Source organism: Callithrix jacchus, chromosome 7, assembly GCF_049354715.1.
Source record: "Callithrix jacchus isolate 240 chromosome 7, calJac240_pri, whole genome shotgun sequence".
NCBI lineage: Eukaryota > Metazoa > Chordata > Mammalia > Primates > Cebidae > Callithrix > Callithrix jacchus.
Window position 1 is genome coordinate 31,661,584 of NC_133508.1, and position 27,893 is coordinate 31,689,476.

The 27,893-nt window shown below is 40.2% G+C and overlaps 1 protein-coding gene across 27 annotated transcripts in view; it reads right to left on the reverse strand.

Annotated features, from left to right (window-relative positions):
• The window catches only part of ARHGAP12 (Rho GTPase activating protein 12), a 116,543-nt gene extending 89,895 nt beyond the window's left edge, over nt 1–26,648 (reverse strand). For 12 of the 27 annotated variants that reach the window (XM_078329843.1, XM_078329838.1, XM_078329842.1 and 9 more), the window contains exons 1-3: nt 26,517–26,648; nt 7,185–7,223; nt 4,591–5,336 (exon numbers count right to left, since the gene is read on the reverse strand). In XM_078329843.1, coding sequence (XP_078185969.1) covers nt 4,591–5,259 — 669 coding nt within the window. In that variant the 5' untranslated portion in view covers nt 5,260–5,336; nt 7,185–7,223; nt 26,517–26,648. Of the gene's footprint in view, nt 1–4,590; nt 5,337–7,184; nt 7,224–26,511 lie in introns of all 27 variants that reach the window. The other 15 variants (XM_078329844.1, XM_078329839.1, XM_054258614.2 and 12 more) reach the window with 2 other exon arrangements.
• Nucleotides 26,649–27,893: the final 1,245 nt, after the last annotated feature.

Consider the following 27,893-nt stretch of genomic DNA (forward strand, 5'->3'; position numbering starts at 1 on the left):
GCCCAGTGCAGTAGTGTATACCCTGTAGTCCTAGCTTCTAAGGAGATCACTTGAGCCCAGGAGTTCAAGGCAGCAATGAGCTATGACTGCACTTGTGAATAGCCACTGCACTCCAGCCTGGACTATCTAGTGAGATCTTGCCTCTTTAAAAAAAGGCTATTATCAAGAAAATGAAAAAACAACTACAGAAGAGATGTTGGGAGATGGGAGAAAATATTTTCAAATCACATATTTGGTAAGTTACCTCTACCAAAACTATGTAACGAATTTTTACAACTCAGTACTAAAACGGCAACACAACTTAAAAATGTGCCAAGCATTTGAATAAACATGTCTCCAAGGAAAATATATAAATAGCAAATGAACATATAAAAAGATGTTCAACATTATTAATCATGAGGCAAATGCAAATGAAAACCACAATCAGATACTTCCTACTCACTAGAATAACCATAAGCAAAAAGTCAGATAATAAAAAGTATTGACAAAGATGTGGAGAAACTGGAACCCTTATGCATTGCTGGTAGAAATGTAAAATGGTACAACTACCTTGGAAAACACTCTGGCAGTTCCTCAGTTAGACACAAATTTGCCCTATTACCCAGCAATTCCACTCCTAGGTATCTACTCGAGAGAAATAAAAACATGTCTACAGACATTTATAGAGAATTACTCATACTGGCCAGAAAAGGTGGTAACAACCAAAATGCTCCAAAAGTGGCAGATAGATAAACAAGAGAATTATTATTCCACCATGAAAAGGAATGAATACTGATACATGCTACAACATGGCTGAACACTGAAAACATTTAGCTAAGTGTAAGAAACCAGTCACAAAAGACACATAAATATTATTCCACTGCAATAAAAGGTCTAGAATAGGAAAATCTAGAGATAGAGAGTAGATTAACGGTTGATTGGTGCTGTGGAGCATAGAGGACAGTGGGGTGATAGCTAAAGGGTACAGAAAACTACAGAACTCTAATGAACGGTTATCAAAAGCAGTCTAAATAAATGAAGACGTGGTCCTTGTCCATGGATTACAAGACTCTCGTGTTAAGATGTCAATTCTTTCCAATTTGATCTATAGATTCAACCCAATTCCAATCAAAATCCCAACAAAGTATTTTGTAGATATGGACAAAGTAAAATTTAAACCTTACACGGAAAAGCAAAAGACTTAGAATAGCCAACACGATACTGAAGTACAACAAAGTAGGAAGACACATATTCGTTATTTTCAACACTTATTATAAAGCTACATTATATCCAGACAGCATGGTATTAGCAAAAGAATGACAGATCAATAGAATAGAATAAAAAGTTCAGAAACATACCCACAAAAATATAGTGAATTGATCTTTGACAAAGGAACAGTCAATTCAATGGAGAAAGAAACGTCTTTATAACAAATGATGGTCAAACAATTAGATGGCTACATGTGAAGAAAATGTACCTAGATAAAGACCTTATACCTTTCACAAAAAATTAAGTAAAAATGGATCACAGGCTTATATTTAAGGTGAAAAACTATATAAATTCTAGAAGTGAAGAAGAAAATCTAGGTGATTTTCAGTTTGACAATGAGTTTTTAGATACAACAGTAAAAATACAATCCAAGAGAGAAATAATTGTTTAGTTTTGTACTTTATTAAAATTGAAAACTACTGCTCTAATAAGTCACTGTTAAGAGAATGAAAAGACAAGCTATAGACTGGGAGGAAGTATTTGTAAAACATCTATCTGATTAAAGAATTTACATTCAAAATATATAAGGAACTCTTAAAACTCATCAATAAGAAAACAACCCAGTTAAAAACTGACAAAATACCTGAATAAGCACTTCACCAAAGAAGATATAAAGATGACAAACAATAAGCATATGAAAAGATCCTCAACACTGTTTGTTATTAAGAAATACAAATTAAAATGATGAGATAGCGTACATCTATTAGAATGGGTGAAATCCAACAAACTAGTAATAACAAATGCTGGTTAATATGTGGTGCAACTCTCATCCACTGCTGATGGGAACAGAAAAAAAAAAAAGTAAGATAGCATTCAGGATCTAAGGCTTCTATGATGGTTAATTGTATGTGTCAAATGGGCTGGGCCACAATACCCAGATATTTCCATTATTCTGAAAGTTTCTTTGACAGTGTGGTTTTACTTGGATGAAATTAACACTTTTAAAGGTGGACTGAGAGTAAAGCCGATTGCCCCCAAGAATGTGGGTGGGCCTCATCCGTCAAATAGTACAGACTGACCTACCTCAAGCAAGAAGAAATTCTGCCATCAGACAAGTGTATCGAAGTGTATTGAAGTGTAACATGAGCTCTTCCCTGAGTCTCTAGCCTGCCAGTCCACCCTGCAAATTCTGAACTTCATGCATCACTTAACGATGGGGATATTTTCTGAGAAATGTAACAATCAATTTCATTTTGGGCACACATCACAGAGTGTTCTTACACAAAACTAGATGGTATAGCCTATTGCTCCTAGGCTACAAACTTGTACAATCTGCACTGTACTGCATTCTGTAGGCAACTGGAGCAAAATGGTCAAGTATCTGGTATCTAAACACAGAAATGCGAATTAAGAATACAGTATTATCGGCCGGGCGCGGTGGCTCACGCCTGTAATCCCAGCACTTTGGGAGGCCGAGGCACGTGGATTACGAGGTCAACAGATCAAGACCATCCTGGTAAACATGGTGAAACCCCATCTCTACTAAAAATACAAAAAATTAGCTGGGCGTGGTGGCGCGTGCCTGTAATCCCAGCTACTCAGGAGGCTGAGGCAGGAGAATTGCCTGAACCCAGGAGGCGGAGGTTGCGGTGAGCCGAGATCACGCCATTGCACTCCAGCCTGGGTAACAAGAGCAAAACTCCGTCTCAAAAAAAAAAACAAAAGAAAAAAGAATATAGTATTATCTCAGGTACCACCATCATAGATGAAGTCCATCATTAACTGAAATGTCATTATGCAGTGCATGACTGTATACAAACACACACACACACACACACACACACACACACTCCCTTATCAGTTCTATTTCTCTGGAGAAGCCTAATATAACTATGAGTTCTTAGACTTGACATAAAAGCATGATCTATAAAAGGGAAAACTTCCACAAAGTTAAAACTAGTTCTTAGACTTAATACAAAACCAAGATTCCACAAAAGGAAAACCTGATAAACAACAGGATTTTGTGTGTACATAATATATAAAATGTAATTTGAAGTGTGAAATAGTGGTGATGGCTGGATGGAATCCTGTGTCTTAATTAATTCCCTAAGGAGCTATATATAGAAAAATAGCTATATATTCTATGTCAGAGTATCACATAAAGACTGAATAAAAACCCATTAAGACACACAATCATAAACTGACAGAGCTATTTAATGTAGCTTCCTTCATCTCAAACACTAGAAGTTTTTCTAGGAGTCTTCCTTTTTCCTATTTTCATTCCAAAATGTCACAAGAAAAATTATAACCTACAGAAAGAATCTACTTCCATGACAATCAGACCTTAAGGGCACACCTCACAATTATTCATTGACTTGATGAATAATTTTACAACAGAGCTTCACACCAAAAATTCATTATTTTTAAATTCACTTAAAATTACACTTTTCAAAATATATTCAAGTTTCAGCTTCATGCATGTACTTTTAAAATGTCTTCACTTCACTCGAGAAATAAAATGGCATAGACCTAATCTCGAAAGAAAGTTAGGTTAAAAAAAAAAGAAGCCAGGTGCAGTGGCACACACCTATAATCCCAGCTCTCTAGAGGCCAAGGCAGGAGGATCACTTGAGTTGAGGAAGTGGCCAGCCTGGGCAACATAGTGAGACCCTGTCTCTACAAAAACAATTATTTTTTTAATTAGGTGAGTGTGGTGACACACACCTTTAATACTAGCTACCGGGGAGGAGCTCAGGTGAGAGGATCACTTGAGCCCAGGAGGTACAGGCTACAGTAAGCCATGACTGCTCCACTGCATTACAGCCTGGGTGACAGAGCAAGACCTTGTCTTCAAAACAAAACAAAAAAAAGAAACATCAAAACAGAAAATGTTTTCCAGGGTAATATGCACTGAAATCAAGTGTGGATACTTAAAGACACTTAAGACAAAAGTTAGCAGTTATTCCAATGACATCTTTCCTCATATAACCATTATCACCTGAAGACTTCTTGGAAACAAGTCAAAATGGGTACAGGTAGAAGAGTAAAAACTTTTCTATTAAAAGAAATATCATCACTGAATAAATTAAGTAAATCCCCTCTGCCTTATACGTAATCAATCGAGAGAGGGGAAAAAATAGATTCCACACTTAAAAGTAGATCTAGTCCTGTAATGGTATAAAAATAATTATGAAAACCAAAAAGTGACCTTTATCAACTCCACAAGTTATTTCACATATTTTCTATCTCTTTAAATCAGGAGAGAACCCATGTACTCTGAAAATACAAAGCAAAACAAGTCTTAACTCTTACAAATATTTCAATTAAAAGAAAAACCGTAACTAATGTTTTTACTAGGATGGTTTTTACTAGAGTATTTCCTCATTCTATTTTTAATCTTACCCTTATCTGTTCAGTGGAGCTGCTGCTAAGTTCATCACCGGATTCAGAATCTTGATGTATTCTTTCGGAGCCTTCTCCTGCAGAATCACAAGATTGTTCTTGGGAGAAGCTAGTTTTCTCTATGTCCAAGAACTCTGGACCAGGAAATAAGCGTGTCCTATTTTGGCTGGAAACTTTAGGAGAATGTGAGTCATTGTTAAACTTTCCGTTATTATGGGTCAGGTCCAGACTTAGGTTGAGAGTCTGACCTGGATTATAACTGGGTCCAAAATTCTGATTGGCATCACGAATAAGACCTGTTCCTTGAACAGACGATGATGGCTTTCCAAAACTTGAAAGCTCAGGCAATTTGTTCACATTTTCTGTTGATCTCTGAAGATGCAAACTCTGCATTATTTTTGTGGAATTATTTGGCAGACCAGCTACCTGCTTAACAGGTGGCATTAGAGCTTTGCGCGTGACCTCCTTCACATACTGGGCTGGCACATAAAATGCTTTGGAATTCTCATCTGGCTTGACTTGCCACCAGTCATCATTGGTCTTTTTCACCAAGATGTACCGCTCCCCTTGTTTTATCACAATCTTTCTGTCCTTTGCTTCATATTCATAATCATATTCCACCTCAATATATACTTGTCCTGGAATAATCTTCCCACTTCTGTCAGCCATTTTCACTCAATAATATTCACCTCTCAAAAAGGATGTTATGCCACATAATGGCTTTATGGCTTGTTGGATGAAGATAGCTGTTTCATTTAAATGAAGGAAGAGAATGAAGAAAAAAGTTAATGCAAACTGGATTTGGTATTTACTCACAAGCATCATAGAGTATAGGCCATTTAAAGAACATTACTTCAAATCCCAAAAAGCAAACATGTGTCTAATATCGTATGTACTGCTACATTAAAAACACTTTCATTCTAATTGTCCTCTACATTTTTCAGTCTCTTATGACCAAAACCAAAGCCAATAACTAGAATAGTAAATATACGCTAACCAGGTAGACAGAACGGTTGAGAAGAACTTTCCTTCCTTTCATGACTTCCTCAAATCTCATTCACCTTCTTAGAAAGGCTCACTAATGGCCAGGTGCAGTAGCTCACGCTGTAATCCCAGCACTTTGGGAGGCCAAGGCAGGTGGATCACAATGTCAAGAGATCGAGACCATCCTGGCCAACATGGTGAAACCCCGTCTCTATTAAAAATACAAAAATTAACTGGGCATGGTTGCGCGTGCCTGCAGTCCCAGCTACTCTGGAGGCTAAGGCAGGAAAATCGCTTGAACTCGGGAGGCGGAGATTGTGCTACTGCACTCCAGCCTGGCGACAGAGCAAGACACTGTCTCAAAAAAAAAAAAAAAAAAAAAAAAAAGAAAGGCTCATTAATAATAACCAATATGTATTTACTTTCATTTCTATACTAATTCCCAAATATTTTAGTACCTCCTAGAACATAACTTTACAAGTTAAATGATGACCGCATCCTCATGTCACTATAACATGAGCCAGTTCTCACCTATCTGCGGATGAATTGTGTTCCCCCAAAAGATAGTTCAAGTCCTAACTCCAGGACCTGGGAGTGTAACTTTATTTGGAAAGAGGGTATTTACAGATGTAATCAAGTTAAGACAAGGTCATAGTTGTTTAGGGTGGGCCCCAAAATCCAATGACTGATGCATTTATAAGGAGAGGGAGATTAAGGGCACAGTGGCTCACACCTGTAATCCTAACATTTTAGGAGGCTGAGCCCAGGAGTTTGAGACCAGCCTGGCCAACATGGCAAAACCCCACCTCTACAAGAATTATAAAAATTAGCCGGGTGTGGTGGCTTGCACCTGCAGTCCCAGCTACTTGGGAAGCTGAGGTGGGATCTCCTGAGCCTGGGAGGTTGAGATTGTGGTAAGCCAAGATCATGCCACTGCACTCCAAGCTGGGTGACAGAGTGAGACTCTGTCTCCAAAAAAAAGAGAAAGAAAGAAAAAAAGGAGAAGGAGATTTACACGTAGGAAAGCTACAGAGGGAGAAGACCATCTGAAGAGACAGAAACTGGAGTGGAGTGAAGCAGCTAAAAGCCATGAAACACCAAGGACTGCTGGCAACCACCAGAAGCTGGGAAGGAGTGAGGAAGGAAGGATTCTCCCCTAGAGCCTTCTGAGGGAGCACGGCCCTGCCAAAACTGATTTTGGACTTCTAGTCTCCAGACCAGTAAGAGAATAAAAACAAATTTCTGCTGTTTAAGCACCCCAGTTTGTAGTGTTTGTTACAGCAGCCCTAGGAAACAAATGTATTCAACCCAATGTTCAAGGATCCTAAGGCAAACTGAGATTTACCAAAAATGTGTAAACCCGAGGTTCCATAACAACCTACTAATTTTCTTCAACACACAAGTACTAAGCATATTACTGTACCCTATAGGTGTAGTAACCATTATTCTCCTCAGGATAACAATATTCTCTGTGACAGATAAAGCCTATAAGGCTAGGTGGTAAGTCAATTAGTCACTGATACAATTTTAGTAACTGAAATTTACTTTCTAGACCAACTACTTGACTAATAAATTTAATAAAATACAGTTTCAAAAAAATAAAACATTACCTTAGGACAAGGAGATCTATACCAGTATCACATTTAAACCTGTAAAAAAATACATATATCATTAACTCAAACCAAGATCACTGAAGTAAGACTAAGAATATAATGTTGCTTATAATTTTAGAAGCAAAACTTTTTTTATAACAGCTATAAAGAACCAGGCAAGTTTTATACATCAAGATTGTAGTCAGCACCACCCTCCAAACACGTGCAAACACAACCACCCACAGCCACTGAGGCTGGCTTTACCACTGCCCTCTCCCACTGCATTTCCACTTCTGATTACATAAGAAACAAATCTTGTATTATAAAACTGTTAAGATGAAAGAACTATTTTTCAAGTTTATGTTACTGAATTGGTAAAAGGAATAAAAATATATGTTAAAAGTTATTAGGTGTCCTAACGCATTTGTCCACTGTTTGTTCATTTGAGACAGAGTCTCACTCTGTTGCCCAAGCTGGAGTGCAGTGGTGCAATCTCAGCTCACTGCAGCCTCTGCCTCCCGGGTTCAAGCAATTCTCCTGCCTCAGACTCCTAAGTAGCTGAGATTACAGGCATGAGCCACCATGACTGGCTAATTTTTGCATTTTTAGTAGAGACGGGGTTTCACCATGTTGGCCAGACTGGTCTTAAACTCCTGATCTCAGGCGATCTGCTCACCTCAACCTCCCAAAATGCTGGGATTACAGGCAGGAGCCACCACACCCAGATATTTATTTTTGAGACACAGTCTCATTCTGTTATGCAGGCTGGAGGGCTGCCGTACAATGTGGAGTCACTGCAACCACCACCTCCTGGCCTCAAGCTATTTTCTGACCTCAGCTTCCTGAGTGGCAGGAACTGCAGGTGTACACCACCACACCCTGCTAATTTTTGTATTTTTTGTAGAGATGAGGTTTCACCATGTTGCCCAGTTCGGTCTTAAGCTCCTGGGCTCACGCAATCCACCCACCTGTGCTTCTCAAAGTGCTGCGATTACAGGCGCGACCGTGCCCAGCCTACTTACTAATATTAAACAGGGAAAACTACCTTAACAATGGAGAAATTTAGAAACACAAGCTTAACGAAATGATCAAACTTAAAAGGACTAACGCAATCTGATATGTCTCCTCCTATGTGATACAGTAAGAGACACACAATGTCACCTATGTTGTATTCTTGTAAAAAGCACGTTTCACCTTAAGCAATTATTAGAAAACAATTAAACAAATCCAGAATGTGAGACATTCTACTAGAAAACAGACCTGAACTCTTCAAAAAAGTACCATCAAGGGAATGGGATTCTTCTAGATTAAAAACGACTATTGATACATAACAACCAAATCTACTTGGTGGCCCAATAAATACCTCAATTTATCATATCCAAAATGTATTCCCATCTCTACCCTACCCAAGCTCTGCCAAATATGCTCACCCCACAGTCTTTCCCATCACAGTAAACAGGAACTCTGACCTTTCTGACGTTCAGTCATTATTTTCATGAATTATCAGGACACTATATGCTTTGATCCTTTACCTTACAAATTTTTCACAACTTTCCAAAATTTTACACTGAAATGCTTATCCTCGGGTGATTTTTTTTGTTTTGTTTTTTCCAGCGAAGTAATAAAATAACTTCAGAAATATCTTTGAAGATAGAGATGAGCGAGGGAATATGCCGCTACTTTTCAGGTTACATCAGCTCAGACACATTATAGTTTGTTAGACATTTATCCATAAGAATGGAGAAAAGAAGGATGAAGAATAACAAGTGAGCTATATGGTTTCACACTAGCGGGAGAGGAACTAGGGCTGGGGAACAACGGGTTAAAGGCCAGTCCATGTTCAGTCTCTTTCACTGCCAGACTTTATGACGACACCTTCCCCAGTGACTACAAAGATAAGTACAAAGAAGGAGTTAGGGAGAAAGATAAGGAAGCTGGTTTCACTAGGTTAAACAAGACATCTAATCTAGAGTTTTAGTTAAAGGCAATGAGAAGTAGGAGGGCAAAGGAGATGAAGAAGTAGTCAAAAGGCATCTCTATAAAAAAGGGAGTTAGATATCAAGGCAGGTAAAATGAGCAAGAGTGAACACAATGTGATAAAGAATAAGAGCTAAGACAGATTTCTAGTCAATACCAGGGTGAAGGGTGGGGAAAGAGGTTGGGAAGCCCCAAGATAAACTATTAAAATTATAAACATACAGAAAGCCACATAGCAGGAACTACATGTGACAATCCAAGGTCAAGGAAGAGCCACATAAAAATGAAAGAAAAAAGCTTATTATAAATTATAGATTCAGAAAGAATGAAAATATTAACCCCTTGTTAAGTGTATAGCTTACAAATATTTTCCCGATTATGTAGGTCGTCTCTTCATTCTGTTGACTATTTCCCTTGCCACGCAGAACCACCTATGTTTGATATAATCCCATGTGTCGGCAGTACACTGAGCTCCATAGAAACAATGCCAGGGCAAGTTTGAGCCAGACAGGCACGGAACAACTCTGTGCCTTGCCGAAGAAAAATAACCAAACATGAGCAGATCCAAAGAAGTCACGAAGCAAAATGTCATCATACGCGTTCTTTGTGAAAACTTGCCAGGAGGAGCACAAGAAGCAGCACCCAGAGGCTTCAGTCAGCTTCTCCGGGTCTTCTATGAAGTGCTCAAAGAGGTGGAAAACCATGTTTGCTAAAGAAAAGGGAAAATGTGAAGACAGGCAAAGACAAACCAGGCCCACTAAGAATGAGAAATGAAAACCTACATGCCTCCTAAAGGTTAAACAAAATAGAATTCAAGGATCCCAAGACACCCAAGAGGCCTCCTTTGTTTGGCCTTTTTCTTGTTCCATTCTGAGTTGGGCCAAAAATAAAAGGTGAACATCCTGGCCTATCCACTGGATAAATCGCAAAGAAACTGGGAGAGATGCAGATGACGCTGCTGCAGATGACAAGCAATGTTATGGAAAGATGGTTGTGAAGCTAAAGGAAAAATACAAGAAGGATATTGCTGCATACCAAGCTAAAGGGAAGCCTGATGCTCCAAAAAAAAAAAAAAAAACCAGGGGTTATTAAGGCTGAAAAAAAGAAAAAGAAGGAACATGAGGAAAATTAAGACAAGGAAGACAAGTAGGAAAATAGATAAACATGAAGATGATGACAAATCAGTTGGTTCTAGGCTTTTTTTGTCTATAAAGCATTTAACCCTCCTGTACACAACTCACTCCTTTTGAAGAAAAACTGAAATGTAAGGCTGTGTAAGATTTGTTTTCAAACTGTACAGTGTTTCTCTGTTTTTGTACAGTTAATACACTACCAAACGTGTCTTCAGATAGCCCTGTCCTGGTGGTATTTTCAATAGCCACTAACCTTCCTCGTATAATATGGTGGCTATAAAATGGCATGGAATTTAAAGGTGCACAGAACAAATCAGTTACATATGGAGATGGTAGTTTCTTCATCTTCAGTTGTCTCTATGCAGCTTATAGGAAATAATTTTCTGTTAACTAAATACCACTCTGTAATTGCAAAAACAAAAAGCTGCAGTTGTTTTGTTAAAATTCTGAATGCTTTTAGTATAATTTTTTATTAAGAAAATAATAATATTGCCATTTGCCATTTTTGCTTTTGTTGCCTGTGCTTTCAAGGTCATGTCCAAAAGTCCTTGCCCAGACCAATGTTATGAAGCATTTTCCCTATGTTTTCTTTCTATAGCAGGTTCATAGTTTTAGGATTTATATTTAATTCTCTAATGCCATTTTGAAATGACTGTTCTTTATGGTGAGAGATAAGGGTCTAGCTTCATTCCTTTGTATGTCGCTATACAGCTGACAAGGGAGATAAAGAATCAAATAACTCAACAGCAAACAACAACAACAACAACAACAACAACAAATAATCCAATTAAGCAATGGGCAAAAGACCTGAATAGATGTTCTTCAAAAGAAGACACACAAACGGCTAACAGGTATAAGAAAAAAATGCTCAACATCACTAATCAGGGAAATGCAAATCAAACCCACAATGAGAAAGCACCTCACCTGTTAGAATGGGTATTATCAAAAAGGCAAAATATAAGCTGGTGAGAATGTGGAGAAAGGAAAACCCTTATATACTATTAGTGTTAATGAAAATTAGTACAGCCATAATGGAAAACAATATGGAACTTCCTCAAAATATTAGAAATGGAACTATTATATGATCCAGCAATCCCATTACTGGGCATATATCCTCAGGAAATAAAAACAGTATGTTGAAGACGTATCTGTACTCCCACGTTTATTGCAGCAGTATTCAAAATACGCAAGACATAGAATTAATCTAACTGTCCATCAAAGGATACATGTGTATATAGATACACACATACACACAATGAGATACTATTCAACCATAAAAAAAGAAGGCAATCCTGCCTTTTGAAACAACATGAATGAACCCAGTGGATATTATGTTAAGTGAAATATGTAGGCACAGAAAGACAAACACCAGATGGTTTCACTTATATGTGGAATTTAAAAAACTGATCTCAAAGAAGTTGAGGCTGGGTGTGATGGCTCACACCTGTAATCCCAGTACTTTCAGAGGCCAAGGCCGGCAGATCACCTGAGGTTGGGAGTTCCAGACCAGCCTGACCAACATGGAGAAACCCTGTCTCTACTAAAAATACAAAGTTAGTCAGGTGTGGTGTTGCATGTCTGTAATACCCGCTACCCAGGAGGCTGAGGCAGGAGAATCGCTTAAACCCGGAGAGCAGAGGTTGAGGTGAGACGAGATCACACCACTACACTCCAGCCTGGGCAACAAGAGTGAAACTCCATCTTAAAAAAAAGAAAAGTAGTTGAGAGTGAAATAGTGGTAACCAGAGGTGAGTGCCTAGGGGGAAAATGCTGAGATGTTGTCAAAGAACACATAATTACATCAGATAGGAGGAATAAATTTCAAGAGATACAGCAAGGTGTATCAAGAGGTACAGGAAGTGACTGCAGTAAATGACAATACACTGTATTCTTGAAAACTGCAGAAGTGGATATGTGCTTTAACCACAAAAATGATAACTATGTGAGGTAACATAGCATTTGTTAATTAGCTAGATTTAGCCATTACACTATGTATATATACTTCGAAACACCAGGTTGTAAACAATCAAAAACATAGTGTTATCAATTTTTTTAAATGTGCTGAGAATGCAGAAATGAAATCATGAAATAATTTACATTTAAGAAGATGAAATTTAAACTTCACAGAAAGGATAAAAATAAATCAAGTAAATTCTCTGAAAAAAAATAATTAAAATTATTATGGGATAGCACTAAAAATTTAGATCCAGGTAAAAGTATCTGCAAATGTGTGAATAACTTATGATATTTTTACTTATGAACATAAGCTGTATTGAAACAAAGGTTGACAGTTTTAATTTTGGGTTGTTTCTTCCTCTCCTCCCCAAACCTGTAGATTCTATTCTTTAGAGAAAGTTGAATGCTGTTTATCCTGTCACCCTAAAGTATTTTGGTTAAAAGTTTGCTCAGTCAAATACAATGCTGTCCAAGCATGACACTCCTGTAACTGAAATGTATTCTATACTATCCCATCACCACACACCTCCATCCATATCAACCCACACACTTAGAACTACTAAGTATCCAACTCCCAGAATACACAAGGTCTGCATATCTACTGCCTGCTACACCGGATGCTGTTCTTAGCAGTGTCAAAAATGCCCACACAAGCTTTTCATGCCTCTTACCAGTTTTCTTCCTCCTCCCTTTTTCCAGACACTTTTTCCTCATGTTTCAATAACACATACACACATAGGTACACACACAAACGTCTGCTTATATATTTTACTTCTCTGCCCCCAAGGCAGATTCAAAATTTCCTATCATGCTATTTTATAATCTAAAAGCCGCCTATCTGCCAATTTTAAACATTTTCTTCCCACTTAAACTACCAAGAAGCCTCCCAAACTGCTGGAATTATAGTCATGAGCCACTGCACCTGGCCTCAATATACAGATATACAGCAAAGCAGAAAGTGAGGAATCTGCTGTATTTTTTTTTTTTAATTCACCAGCATGGGCAACATAGTGAGACCCTATCTCTACCAAAAAAAAAAAAAAAAAAAAAATTAGCCAGGCATGTCGATTCATGCTTGCAGTCCCAGCTACTCAGGAGGCTGAGGTGGGAGAATCACTCCAGCCCATGAATTCAATAGAGGCTGCAGTAAGCTGTTCATGCACTCCAGCCCAGATGACAGAATAAGACGCTGTCCCCCCCAAAAAAAATAAAAACAAAAATTCACAAACTCAGTACTTTATTAAAGAGCCCTGACCAAGCCCTTCCTGATCAAAAAATACTAAAGATTAAGCTGTGTTTTCATCCCTTCAGATCTCCTTGCTCACACTAAAAGAGTGTTAATGTAACAATGTAAGATACCAAGAAGAGAGCCTATAAAATAAAAAAAAATAATTAGTAAAAATAAATAAATAAATCTAAGGAACAAAAAGAATTTTTTCTTGAGCCAACAGGTTAACCATCATTTCCCTTCAGATTCTATTATTTCATCAAAAGCTCCCTTATGTCCCAAAGAGTTCCACATTATAAGCCTTTAAAACTATCCTTGTAGCTGGGCATGGTGGCTCATGCCTATAATCACATTACTCTGGGAGATTGAGGCGGGCAGATCACCTAGAGACCATCCTGGCCAACATGGTAAGACCCCGTTTCTACTAAAAATACAAAAATTAGCTGAGCATGGTGGTACATGCCTGTAATCCCAGTCATTCCGGAGGCAGGGGCAGGAGAATCACTTGAACCTGGGAGGCAGAGGTTGTAGCGAGCCAAGATCATGCTACTACATTCCAGCCTGGGCAACAAGGGTAAAACTCCATCTCAGAAAAAAAAACAAAACAAAAACAACTATCCTTCTACGACAATCATTCTGCGTCTAAATTTTTCAGCTTTCTCTTTACTCCCTTCTAGCTGCACTCCAATCAAAGGCTTCTTCCTTCTGCACCCCTCATCACCACAAAGTCCCATATTTTAATTTCTTAATAAGAATTTTCTAGAATTTTTAAAAACAGGAACCTTTTTATAGTTCACATAATTTATAGTTATAACCTTTTTATAGTTCACATAATTTTTATCTTGCCTCTGGGACATCTTGTCTACCTGATTATATAGTAACACCACCTTGATGTTCCTTGGGGAAGGCACACACTTATTTCATGTAGTTACGTAAGTTATATATTAATAAGAAATCAGGCCAGTACGGTGGCTCATGCCTGTAATCCCAGGACTTTGGGAGGCTGAGGCCAGTGGATCACCTGAGGTCACGAGTTCGAGACCAGCCTGGCCAACATAGTGAAACCCCGTCTCTACTAAAAATATAAAAATTAGCCAGGTGTGGTGGCACATGCCTATAACCTCAGCTACTTGGGAGACTAAGGCAGGAGAATAGCTTGAACCCAGAGGCAGAGGTTGCAGTGAGCCAAGATCAGGCCACTACACTCCAGCACTCCAATCTGGACAACAAACCAAGACTCGGTCCCAAAAAATAAAAGAAAGAAAGAAAGAAAGAAATCATTACTCTGGTCTTTATAAAAATTCAATGGAACTTTCACTCTCCTAACAATTTATTCTAGAAGAAAACATTCATTTCACAACACTACTGGCTACCCCGGTATCTTCTCCTCCCCAACCTATTCAGGTATTCTGAAACTATACACATTACTCTCTTAAAGAAAATCTTTTAAATGATGACTTACAATCACTTTCATGTGTTTACCAATCCCCATGTCTTAAAAAGATATAATCCACAAAACAAAAGCAAATACTTTTGTAAGTGCAGCAATTATTTAAGTCTGGCCACTGCAAAGTTCTAGTGTCAGACATCAATAACTCACCCCAAAAAAGGAGAAAACAAACACTCTATAATGTTTAAATTATGCCCATTTACTTCAAATAAACATTAGGACACAAAGAGTCATGGTGGGCAAAGAACCTGAATAGACATTTTACAAAAGAGATACAGATGGTCCCTGACTTACACTGGTTCCAGTTACAATTTTTTGACTTTATGGTTAGTTTATTGGAATATCAAATACCTTTATTTTTCTTTTGAGAGATGGAAGTCTCATTCTGTCCATTAGGCTGGAGTGCAGTGGTACCATCATAGTTCACTGCAGCCTCAAACTCCTGGGTTCAAACAACTTTCCTGTTGCAGTCTCCTGAGTAACTAGAACTACAGGTACATGCTACCATGCCTAGCTAATTTTTTATTTTTTTTTTAAGAGATGAGGGTCTCACTATGTTGCTCAGGCTAATTTAAATGCATTTCTGACTCACCATATTTTTGACTTATGATCAGTTTATCAGAACAATACCATCATAAATTAAGAAGCATCTGTATATAAATGGCCAGTAAGTGCACGCAAAGATGTTGACTATTACTAATTATAGGGAAATAAAATATACATACAAACACACCACATGAGATACCACTTCACACCCAAAAAGATGGCTATCATTTTTTAAAAATTAAAACATAGGCCTGGTACAATGGCTCCATGCCTGTAATCCCAGTACTTTGGAAGGCCAAGACAGGAGGATCACTTCAGCCCTGGATTTTGGGACCAGCCTGGGTAACATAGTAAGGTCCCGTCTCCACAGAAAAATTAAAAAATAGCCAGAGATGGTGGCACATGCCTGCAGTCCCAGCTACACAGTAGGCTGAAGTGAAAGAATCGCTCCAGTCTGGAAGTTTTGAGTTTGCAGTGAGCGGTGATTGTACCACAGTTCCAACCTGAGCAACAGAGTGAGACCCTGTCTCAAATAAATACATATAACTAAATAAATAACAAATGTTTGTGAGGATGTGGAGAAACTAAAACTCTTCTGCATGCTGGTGGAAATGTAAAGTGGTACAGCCAATAGGGAAAACGGTTTGGTAGTTCCTCAAGAAAATTAAAAATACAATTACCATATTATCCTACAATTCCACTTCTGGGTATACACCCACATCAACTGAAAGCAGGAAGTAAAACACATATTTGTATATCCATGTTCACAGCAGCATGAATCACAATAGCCAAAAGGTGGAAGCAAACTAAATACCTATCAATAGATGAACAAAGAAAATGTGTATATACATAAAATGAAATATTATTCAGCCCTAAAAAGGAAGGACATTCTGACACATAGTACAACATGGATGAACTCTGAAGACTATTTATGCTTAGGGAAATCGCCAACCACAAAAGGGCAAATATTATATTATTTCAAGTATATGAGGTACCTAGAGTATTCAAATTCACAGGGACAGAAAGCAGAATGGTGGTTACCAAGGGAAGGAGGAAGACAGCAACAGAGAGTTACTACTGTTTAATGGGTATGGAGTTTCAGTTTACGAAGCCGAAAAAGTTCTAGAGACAGAAGTTGGCCAGGCGCAGTGGCTCACGCCTATAATCCCAACATTTTGGGAGGCCGAGGCAGGTGGATCACAAGGTCAAGACTACTAAAAATACAAAAATTAGCTGGGCATGGTGGTGCACGCCTGTAGTCCCAGCTACTCAGGAGGCTGAGGCAGGAGAATTGCTTGAACCCAGAAGGTGGAGGTTGCGGTGAGCCGAGATTGTGCCACTGACTTGCGCTCCAGTCTGGGCAACAACAGCAAAACTCCATCTCAAATTAAAAAAAAAAAAAAAAAAAAGAGAGAGAGACAAAAGTTAATCTATCTGATGACACTGAACTGTACACACAAAAATGATTACAACAGTAAATTTTATGTTATGTATATTTCACTAAAGATACTGTCGCATACAATTTAAATCACCTTATACCTATCTACTCAAAAGCCACAAGTAATTAAAATCCTCATGAAGCTCTTAGTAATCGGGCAGATCACGAGGTCAGGAGTTCAAGACCAGCCTGGCCAACATGGTGAAACCCCATCTATACTAAAGATACAAAAAATTATCTGGGTATGGTGGCATATGCCTGTAATTCCAGCTACTTAGGAGAATCGCTTGAACCCAGGAAGGGGGGCTTGCAGTGGGCCGAGGTGGTGCCATTGCACTCCATCCTGGGTGAAAGGGTGAGGCTCCATCTCAAAAAAAAAGAATAAAAAGTAAATATTAAAAAGCAAACAAACATTCAAACTCCTAGAAAACTGAAAAGTAGCATGCATGCAGCACATATTACCTATCCCTCAGAACATTTTGTCATCTACTAGAAAAAAAAAAAACACTCCATGATTTGCAAGTTTTATTCAAATTAACCAAAAAAAACCCAATAATGTAAACTAAAATGAAAATTAGATATTGCTACACATCAGCTACAAAAAAGTTGTTTGTGTGTTTTTTAAAAAAGACAATATACAGTGCTGGCAAGGATACCAGAAACTAGAGCATTTATGTAGTGTTAGTGAAAGTGCTAAATAGTACAGCCAGTTTAGTAGTTTCTTATAAACCTAAATTCTCCCGTATACCACATTCTGGGCCATGAAACAAAACTCAATAAATTGAAAAGAACTGAAATCATACAAAGTATGTTCTGTAATCACAATAAAATTAAGTTAGAAACTCTTAAATAGTATCTTTAAAACACCAAAATTGTTTTAGGAGTCTAAGCAACACATTTCTTATTTTTCTTTTTATTTATTTATTTATTTATTTATTTTTGTCGATCAATAAAAGCATGTAACATTGCTCAGGTTGGCCTTGAATTCATGGCCTCGCCTCCTCAAGCACCAGGACAACTGGCTGGAGCCACTGTGGCCCCCGTTATTTATTTTTTTTATTTTTATTTTTATTTTTTTGAGATGGAGTTTCACTGTTGTTACCCAGACAGGAGTGCAATGGCACGATCTCGGCTCACCGCAACCTCCGCTTTCTGGGTTCAAGCAATTCTCCTGCCTCCGCCTCCCGAGTAGCTGGAACTACAGGCACGCACCACCATGCCCAGCTAATTTTTGTATTTTTAGTAGAGATGGGGTTTCACCTTGTTGACCAGGATGGTCTCAATCTCTTGACCTCGTGATCCACCTGCCTCGGCCTCCCAAAGTGCTGGGATTATAGGTGTGAGCCACTGTACCTGGTCGGTTTATTTATTTATTTATTATTGCATTTTAGGTTTTGGGATACATGTGAAGAACATACAAGACTGTTGCATAGGTACACACGTGGCAGTGTGATTTGCTGCCTTCCTCCCCTTCACCTATATCTGGCATTTCTCCCCATGCTATCTCTCCCCAGATCCCCACCCCCCACTGTCCCTCTCCTATTTCCCCCCAACAGACCCTTGTGTGTAGTGCTCCCCTCCCTGTGTCCATGTGTTCTCATTGTTCAACACCCGCCTATGAGTGAGAACATGCAGTGACTGATTTTCTGTTCTTGAGTCAGTTTGCTGAGAATGATGGTTTCCAGGTACATCCATGTCCCTACACAGGACACAAACTCATCGTTTTCAATGGCTCACTGTTTTGATATACATATTCCATGGTGTATATGTGCCACATTTTCCCTGTCCAGTCTATCACCGATGGGCATTTGGGTTGGTTCCAGGTCTTTGCTATTGTAAATTGTGCTGCAATGAACATTCGTGTGCATGTGTCCTTATAGTTTATAATCCTTTGGATATATACCCAGTAATGGGATTGCTGGGTCAAATGGAATTTCTACTTCTAGGTCCTTGAGGAATCGCCACACTGTCTTCCACAATGGTTGAACTAATCTACATTCCCACCAACAGTGTAAAAGTATTCCTATTTCTCCACATCCTCTCCAGCATCTGTTGTCTCCAGATTTTTTAATGATCGCCATTCTAACTGGCGTGAGATGGTATCTCAACGTAGTTTTGATTTAAGCAACACATTTCTAAATGAGTCAGAAGTCAAAGAAGACATGAGGCTGGGTAAGGCAGCTCACCCTTGTAATCCCAGCTCTTTGGGAGTCAAGAGGTGGGAGGATCACTTGAGGCCAGGAGTTCAATACCAGCCTGGCAAATTTTGAACTCCTGGTGAGATCCCGACTCTACAAAAATGAAAAAAAAAAAAACAAAAACAAAACACTAGCTGGGCGTGGTGGTATGCACCTGTAGGCCCAGCTACCAAGGAGGCTGAGGTAAAAGGATTGCATGAGCCCAGGAAGTCAAGGCTACAGTTTGTGTCACTGCACTCCAGCTTTGGTGACAGAGTGAAACAATGCCTCAAAAAAGAAAAAAGAAACCAAATAGGAAATGTAAACTGAATGAAAATGAAAACATGCAATTTCAAAATTTGTGGGATACAGCTAAAGTAGTGCTCAGAGAAAATTTACAGCACTAAATGCCAGAGGGGAAAAAAAGTCTCAAATCAATGCCATAAGCTTCTACTCTAAGAAAGTAAAGAAGAACAAATTAAACCCAAAGTTTGTAGAAGAAAAGATATGAAAAAGATTAGAGCAGAAAGCAGTAAAAAGAAAACAGAAAAATGTTAGAGAAAAATCAATGAAACCAGAAGCTGGTTCTTTAAGAAGATCAGTAAAACTGTCTGGACACAGTGGCTCATGCCTACAATCCCAGCACTGTGGGAGGCCAAGGCAGGCAGATCACCTGGGCCTAGAAGTTCAAGGCCACCCTCACAACAAGGTAAAATTCCACCTCTACCAAAAACACAAAAAATTACCCAGGTGTGGTGGCATGCGCCTGTGGTCGCAGCTACTTAGGAGGCTGAGGCAGGAGGATCGATCACTTATGCTCAGGAGACAAAGAGGTTGCAGTGAGCCTAGACCACGGCATTGCACTCCAGCCTGGGAGGCAGAGCAAGACCCCGCGTCTCAAACACACACACACACACACACACACACACGAGCGAGACAGAGAGAGAGATCAGTAAAACTGATAATACTCTAGCCAAACTAATGAGAACAAAAAAGAAACAAATTATCAAAAAGGTAACCAGAGACATAACTACAGATCCTGAAGATATTAAAAGGAAAACAGAAAATATTATTAACAACTTTATGCCAACAAATTCAACAACACAGATGAAGTAGACAAATATCTTTTTTTTTTTTTTTAAGAGACAGGGTCTTGCTCTGTTGCTCGGGATGGAGTGCAACACACTATCAAAGCTCACTGCAGCCTCTAATCATCCCTGGGCTCAAGCAGTCCTCATAGCCTCAGCCTCCTGAATAGCTGGAACTACAGGTGCATGCTATCATGCCCTTCTAACAAATGTCTTGAAAGACACAAATAACCAAAGCATGCTAAAGAATAAACAGATAACTTAAATACTCCTCTATCTATTAAATAAACAGAATAAGTCTTTAAAAGCTTCCCACAAAGAAAACTGGCCCAGGCAGCTTCATTGGTGCATTTTACCAAAAATGTAAAGATACCAATTCTACAAAAATCTCTCAAAAAATAAAAATAAAAATAAAAAATTGAAGGAGAGAGAAAATATCCCAACTCCATTACACCAAAACCAGACAAAGACATTATAAAAAAGAGAAATCATAGGTTAGGCAAAGTAGCTCACACCTGTAATTCTAGTGCTTTAGGAGGCCAAGGCAAGAGGATCACTTGAGGTCAGAAGTCCAAAACCAACCTGGACAACGTAGCAGGACCCTGTCTCTACAAAAGAAGTTTAAAAATTAGGTAGGCATAGTGCTGCACACCTGCAGTCACAGCTACTTGGGAGGCTGAAGCAGGAAGCTTGTTTGAGCCTGGGAGTTCGAGACTGCAGTGAACGGTGACCATGCCACTGTACTCCAGCCTGCTGTGACAGAGTAACACACTGTCTAACAGAAAAAAATGGCAAAAGATTTAAACAGACTTATCCAAAGAAGATCTACAGATGGTAAATAGGCTCATGAAAATATGCCCAACATCTTTAGTCATCAGGGAAACGCAAATTAAAACCGAAAAGAAATGTCACCACATATCTCACAGAATGGCTAAGACACGGCATACCAGTGGTTTTGAGAATATAGAGCCACTGGAACACAAACACAAAGCTGGTAAGAATGTAAAACAGAACCAGCATTTGAAATAAGTTTGGCAGATGCTTAAAATGTAAAATATTCATCTATCACATGAATCAGAATTTTACTCTTAGGTATTTACCAACAAAAATTAAAGCATATGTCTACACAAAGACAGTAGCTTCATTTGTAACAAAGAGAAACTCACATGTCAATCAACAAGTGAATGGATAAACTAACTGTGGTATATCCACACATGGAATATAACACAGTAATAAAAAGAAATGAACTACTGATACACAGCAAACTCGGTAAATCTCAAAATAATTTTCTTGAGTGAAACAGACAAGAATCAAATTACATGAGTCCATCTGCATAAAATTTTAGAAAATTGATTTCCTAGAATCAAACTAATTGATAGTGACAGAAAACAGAGCAAAAGTTGCCAGGGGACATGAGGAACGAATTAAAAAGGAGCTCAAGGAAATTTTTGAGTGGTGAAAGACATGTTCATCATGTTGAAAATGTTGGTGGTTTCCCAAGTATATACACATGTCAAAACTCTTCAAATTCTACACTTAAAGAAGTATGTGCAGCTTGTTACACAGCAATTACACCTCAAAACAGTATTTTTTAAAAAACTGTCAAACAAACCCTAATGATGTAAAATAAAACAACAGATATCACTAACAAAACAGAGAATATTTGTACAATATAATCTCTTCATTGCTGGTGGAAATGCAAAATGGTACAACCACTTTGGAAAACAATTGGTCATTTCTAATAAAGTTAAACATACCCTCACCATATGATCCAGCAATCCCTCTCCTAGATATTTACCCAAGAGAAACGAAAACGTTAAGTCCACACAAAGCCCTTACATGAACATTCATAATGGCCAGAAATTGAAAACTCAAAGGTCTATGAACTTGTGAATACAAACTGCGGTACAATCCATCTCTAAAACAGGAAAAGTACAAACCTCAAAAGATCCTTATAAGAATGCGAAGAGAAAATGTGAAAAAAGCACTTAGATATAAAGCATGATAGATGGCATCACATTAATCACTGCTTACTCAAAGAAGCAAAAGCATAATAGAAAAATACAAATCATATAGTACATAGCCTTCTGTGTCTGACATGTTTCACTTAGATTAATGCTTCTGAGATTCATTCATGTTGTATCCACACTTCCTTCTTTTTTATTGTTGAATATTAGTGTATTTTATGTATATTATATCTTCAAAAACTGAAATTTTAAGAACATGTAGCAAAATATAGAAATTTTTCAACCAACTTTAAAAGATATCACTCCAACCTCATAACATACTCTTCTACTGCAGTGCAGGAAAAGAGCATAGAACTCGGAGTCAGAGGTCTAAAATTTAAATCTAGGCTTTGCCATTTATCAGCTCTCAGGATCCTAGGCACCTTAACTTGTCTGTAAAACAAAGGAAACAATAAAAACCTCAAAAGAGCTTTGTAAAAAGAAAAAGAACTTTGTAACTTTTAAGACATCACAGACTATCTATATTAATTGGTGTTTACTCAAGGAAGCAAAAGTTGTGAGTAGAAAAATAGTTACAAATGCACTGATAATTTATAAAACATCCTGTCTCTCTCTTGCTAGCTGTATGACTGCAGACAAGTCATTTAACCTCTCTGAGCTTCAGCTTTTTCCATCTGTAAAATGGAGCTTATTAACAGTACATACTGCATATTAGGATAATTAAATAAGTAAACCTGTGTAAGGCACTTGATACAGAGCCTGGTACATGGCAAGTGCTTTAGAAATTTTAGCTCTTATTACAAAAATACTATTATTGTCCTACCAGACCCAATACTAGCCACCATCCCACCCAACCAGGCTGCAGAAGTGTAAGTGATTAATGATCTAGATCACTGGATTCTCAAATGTTTAGTGAACGATGGAATAATCTGAAGAACTACTTTTTAAAAAATTAACTTTTTTTAAAAGAGTTTTAGATCGACATAATTACTGCAAAGATAGTACAGAGAGTTCCCATGTACTCTGCACCCAGTTTCCCAAGTTAGCAACTTATGTAAGTATGGTACATTTGTCGTATTCAGTGAGCCCATACTGACACATAACAACGTCCACACTTTATTCAGATTTCCTTGGTATTCTCCTAATGTCCTTCTTCTGTTCCAGGGTACCATCCAGGATGCCACATATACATTTTGTAGCCACATCCCAGAGAGTTTTCAAATCATGGACTATAGGCCCCAGGCCTAGATAATCTACCAACCACTGGTATGAAGTGGAGCCCTAAAATTTACATTCCCAAGGACTGCTGATGGGGTCAATCTGAAAATACACTAAGAATAACTTTGGTCTAGACTTTAGACTCCAAAACTCTTGTTCAATACACTAGCCACTAGTCAAACATGACCAATGCAAATTGAGATAAGCTCTAAGTGTAAAACACACTTGATATTTCAAAAATCCTGGTCCAGTGTAAAGAACAGAAAATATCAATAATTTTTATATTGATTACATGTTAAAGTGATACTGTGAATATAATGAGTAAAATATATTTCACCTATTTCACTTTTTTCCACGTGCTTACTTTTTATAATGTGAATACTAGAAACTTTAAGATTACACAGTAATTTATGCTTTTTGTTGTTGTTGTTGTCTGTTTTTTTCCTTTTTGCAGAGAACGGGGTCTCACTATATTACCCAGGCAGGTCTCGAACTCCTGGGCTCAAGCTATCCTCCCGCCTCTGCCTCCCTAAGAGTTGGGATTACAGGCGTGAGCCACAGCGCCCACTACACAGTAATTTACATAGGCATTATATTTCTATTAGAAAACAGTGGTCTGTGGTCTGGCAGAATAGCATTCACATGACCAAGTGGATATTAGAAGTGCAGGTGATTCCTATGTATATTAAAGTTTGAGAAGCACTAGATTATCAACAGGGGAGGGAGGCTTAGCGAGTACACCATTTGGCAGCTAAGTTCAAATAAAAAGCTAATCAACTGCAAAATGAAACTGCAGGATATTCATTAAGTCCATGAAGTCAATGAAAGTAATAGGGAAATGGCTGTATGACAGCAAAGCAATATATATTTATCAATGAGCCAGGGCCAGTTGACTGAAAGAAAAAAAAACAAAGACAATGGGCCAACAGGTTCCTCAAATGAGATAATCCGAAAAGCCCGATTTATATGTCAGGCTATGTGGTACTACCACACATTTCACATCTGATTGACGTTACAAAATAGTGCATATTTGCAATTCTAGCCAAAATTGTTAAACACAGGACAAAAGTTTAATTTCACTTTTCTCGCCCATAATTTATTATAAAACTGTAATGCCTATTTTCTCAGGTAAGTAAAATATTAGTACTACTATTTAATGGTTTTACGGATCACCACTATTTACAGTTTTTACTCCATTTAAAGATTTTAACCACTCTTATTATTTTCAGTAATGTCACTTACATAACTTAAAGTACTTAAAACTTTGTAAAGCTCACTTTCTTTCAGCCTATTAAAAAACTACTGAGCAGATACTAAAGCCAAATGATTAACTACAGGTAACATGCTGTTTTTCTACAGCACTTACCTATTTTCATTTGCACCTCAAAACAACTGGCATTAGTAAATATAAAGCCGAAAGAGATGTAATGTATTGATCATTACATATGATCAACTAATCTACACAGGCGGCATTATCTTAAGAATCGGTGACTCAACAATCTTCTCTGGCTTCTGTGGTTGATAAAATGCGAACAGAAACATATCAACAAATATTGAGGCATAAATATACACACACCCATAATCTGTACATTACACTTTTGGGGGTTATTTTTCCCCAAGAGAGAAACACCTTCAGAGCAGTGGAGCCACATACTACCAGGGGTCGCACAAATGTGCCCAGTGGGTCTGGCTCTTCAGGTGGCATGGCTCAGGATCACTTCCTGCTCTGGGCTCTCAAAACTCTGCCCTAAACGTTTCCAAGGCAATTTTAAAACAAAGAAAAAAATAACTGCGCCAGGAGCCAGACTGCCTATTCAGACCAGAGGACGTAGAAGATGATGACCCATTCTGTAAAACACCCTCCTATAGATCAGGTAAAGAAAATGTGATTTGCGCAAGTAAATACAAATCTACGCCACCCTTCCCGACTTTTAAGTATGAAAGAGGCGTGGCTAGGCGACTTTTAACACTTCCATTCAAACACCCGGAGTCTCCCTAGATCTAACCTCTAGAAGTCGGGTAGCAGAAAGTGAACCAGAACCCGAGTGAGGCTTCCTTCTTCCACGACCTCCCTTTAGGAACGCATGCCTAAACAGTCGATAAAATAAACTTCTCTATTTCATGATTAGCCATAAAGCTAGCCACAAGCAATCCTGTTATTCGAGTGCTAAAAGCCTTTATTCACAACAAACACTCCACTTGGGATGACATGAGAACTTTCGATAAAGGTCTACTTTCAACGTCGTGCTTTAACCTTTGCAAATGCATTTATCAAACTGCAGCTACAGTCAAAAGGAAAACATCACACGCCTCGACAGCTGAAGGGCGTGCCTTTTTCTCTAACGATGACCGTGTGGCCATTTCTTCTCAGAGGGTCTGCAGTCACTTAAGCAGCAACCCGTAAAGGACAGCCATTCTGAGAAGACAACCAGCTCCCCCGAGACGGGAGGCGGGCGGCACGCTGGTAAAGAGGATTTTTCAATTCAAGGACTTTGAGGAGATTGCGCCCAGAGAAGCTGGAGGGGAGCGAAGGCCTGTCCGTCCAGCAGGGGCGGGGCATCGAGAAAGACCGCAAAGAAGAAAGTGTCCGGTTTAAGGTCAACAGTGCCCGAGGGACGCCCCAGAGGGACACCCCAGGTGGGCTCCCCGGGTGGGCGGAGACCTGCGAGCCCCACCGCGGTTAGGGAGCCGGCCCACGGCGCTGGAGGAGCCGGGCCGGCCTTGTGCACACACACACCCGCCTTTTGCATACACACACGCACACACCCGCCTTGTGCACACACGCGCGCTCTCCCGCACTCGCACACACATCCGCGCACCCTACACTCTCCTCCCTGGGGGCGGGGCGGCGGGCGCTGCCCTCACACAGGAAGTCAGGAAACACAGGGGGCAAAGGAGCCACAACTTCGGGTCATTTAAACCCTCTCGCCCACGTCAGCCAATGGGCTGCGCTGGCCCCCTCCCCCCGGCGCCCACCCCCGCGACCGGAGCCCCCCGCGGCGCGCCCGTCCTCCACTAGCTCGCACCTCGGCGCCGCGGCCGCGCCTCCCGCACACAGCTACCCCCCGACTCCACCGCCCTTGGCGGGCACAGCCCGGGCCCCGGCGCGCCTTTGTGCAGCGCCTCGCCAACCTGCCCCTCCGTCCGCCAGGACCCGCGCCTCGCACCTCACCCGGAGCCCGGCGGCCTCGCGGCGGGCGGCTCGCTCCTCAGCCCGCCCAGCGGCTGCGGGTCGGCGACGCGAGCTCGGAGAACCTTCACACGGCGGCGGCCGTAGCCGGCCGGTCCCCGCAGGCTGGCCTCTGAGGGAGGGTAAGTTCCAGGGCACGTCGGAGCGCGCCGGCGCGGGGGCGGGGCGCGGGGCGGGGCTCACGTGATGCGCGGGGGCGGGGCGGGAGGCTCACGTGACGGCCCGGGAGTGCGGGCGGGCGTTGGGCTCCCGGACGGTCTGGGAGGGCGCGGGGTGCGTCGACCCGCGGCCTTACAGGGCGGGGGCGGCCCAGGGTGCGGTATGGGAACTTGGCCCAGCGGGGTAGCCGGCGGCTAAGGGGGCTCAGCACTTTGTAAACAAGGAGTGGAAAGCGTTAAGAAAACGCTCGTAGGGAAAACCAGGGAAGGGCGGACCGAGCGCCAGGGTGGCAGGAATGGAGCCCAGGGAAACACGAGCCGGGCGTGGGCCCTGCCGCTCCTTTCCTCGGCCCTGGAACTTCAGCTGGGCGTGGGTCAGTCGTTCACGTGAAAATTCCACTGGGACACCCGAAAAAGTGCCGCACGCCGCCTCAGGGGGACGGAATGGGACTCGCGGCACTGAGTCCGTTGCCGGGGCCGCCAGAGCACAGGGCGGGATCCGCTCTGCACACTTGTGTGCTGAGGAGACCCTTGGGACGCGGGCGGCCGCTTCAGGGCAGAACCAGTCGGTCAGCATTCGGCCGTCCACGGGCCCGCGGATGCGAGCCCTGCGGAAGCCACAGGTTCATTGTCCTGTGTCTTCCCGGTTTGCAGTGTGGCAGCACCGAACCCGGAAGTCACACGTTTGGAAGGTCTTTGAAGCTCCTGTGGCAGCAGGAGCTCTGCTCGAATGGGAATCAGGCAAGAGACCTGGCTTCTGCCATTTATTGGCACGTCAGTCTTCTGAACCTGAGTTCTCAAATGAGCCGCCTTCTAGCTTTAGAATTCAATGAGTGTGAGAAAAAATAACTGAGAGATGTTGGAAGTTGAGAAATTACTCATTCTTTAACCAGTTGTTGATTGTGCCTGTTGTGGTGTCAGGATGAAATATTTATTAATAATAGAGACTAGAAAGTGGGGGGAAACACCCAGCATATATATGATTCAAGCGCTCAAGGGCTATTCTCCAGAGTTGGCTCTTTTCTTTGCTCCACTTTGTACTTGCAGATGCCACAAACCCTGGCTTCCTTATCAACCAGCTGAACTCCAAATTGTTCCTTACAGGATGCAAAGAATCCAATAGGGCAGTAGCAAGACTTTAACAACTGTGGTTTACAACATTCTTATTAAGTCTAATGCAAGCTAAACTGTTAAGATATTC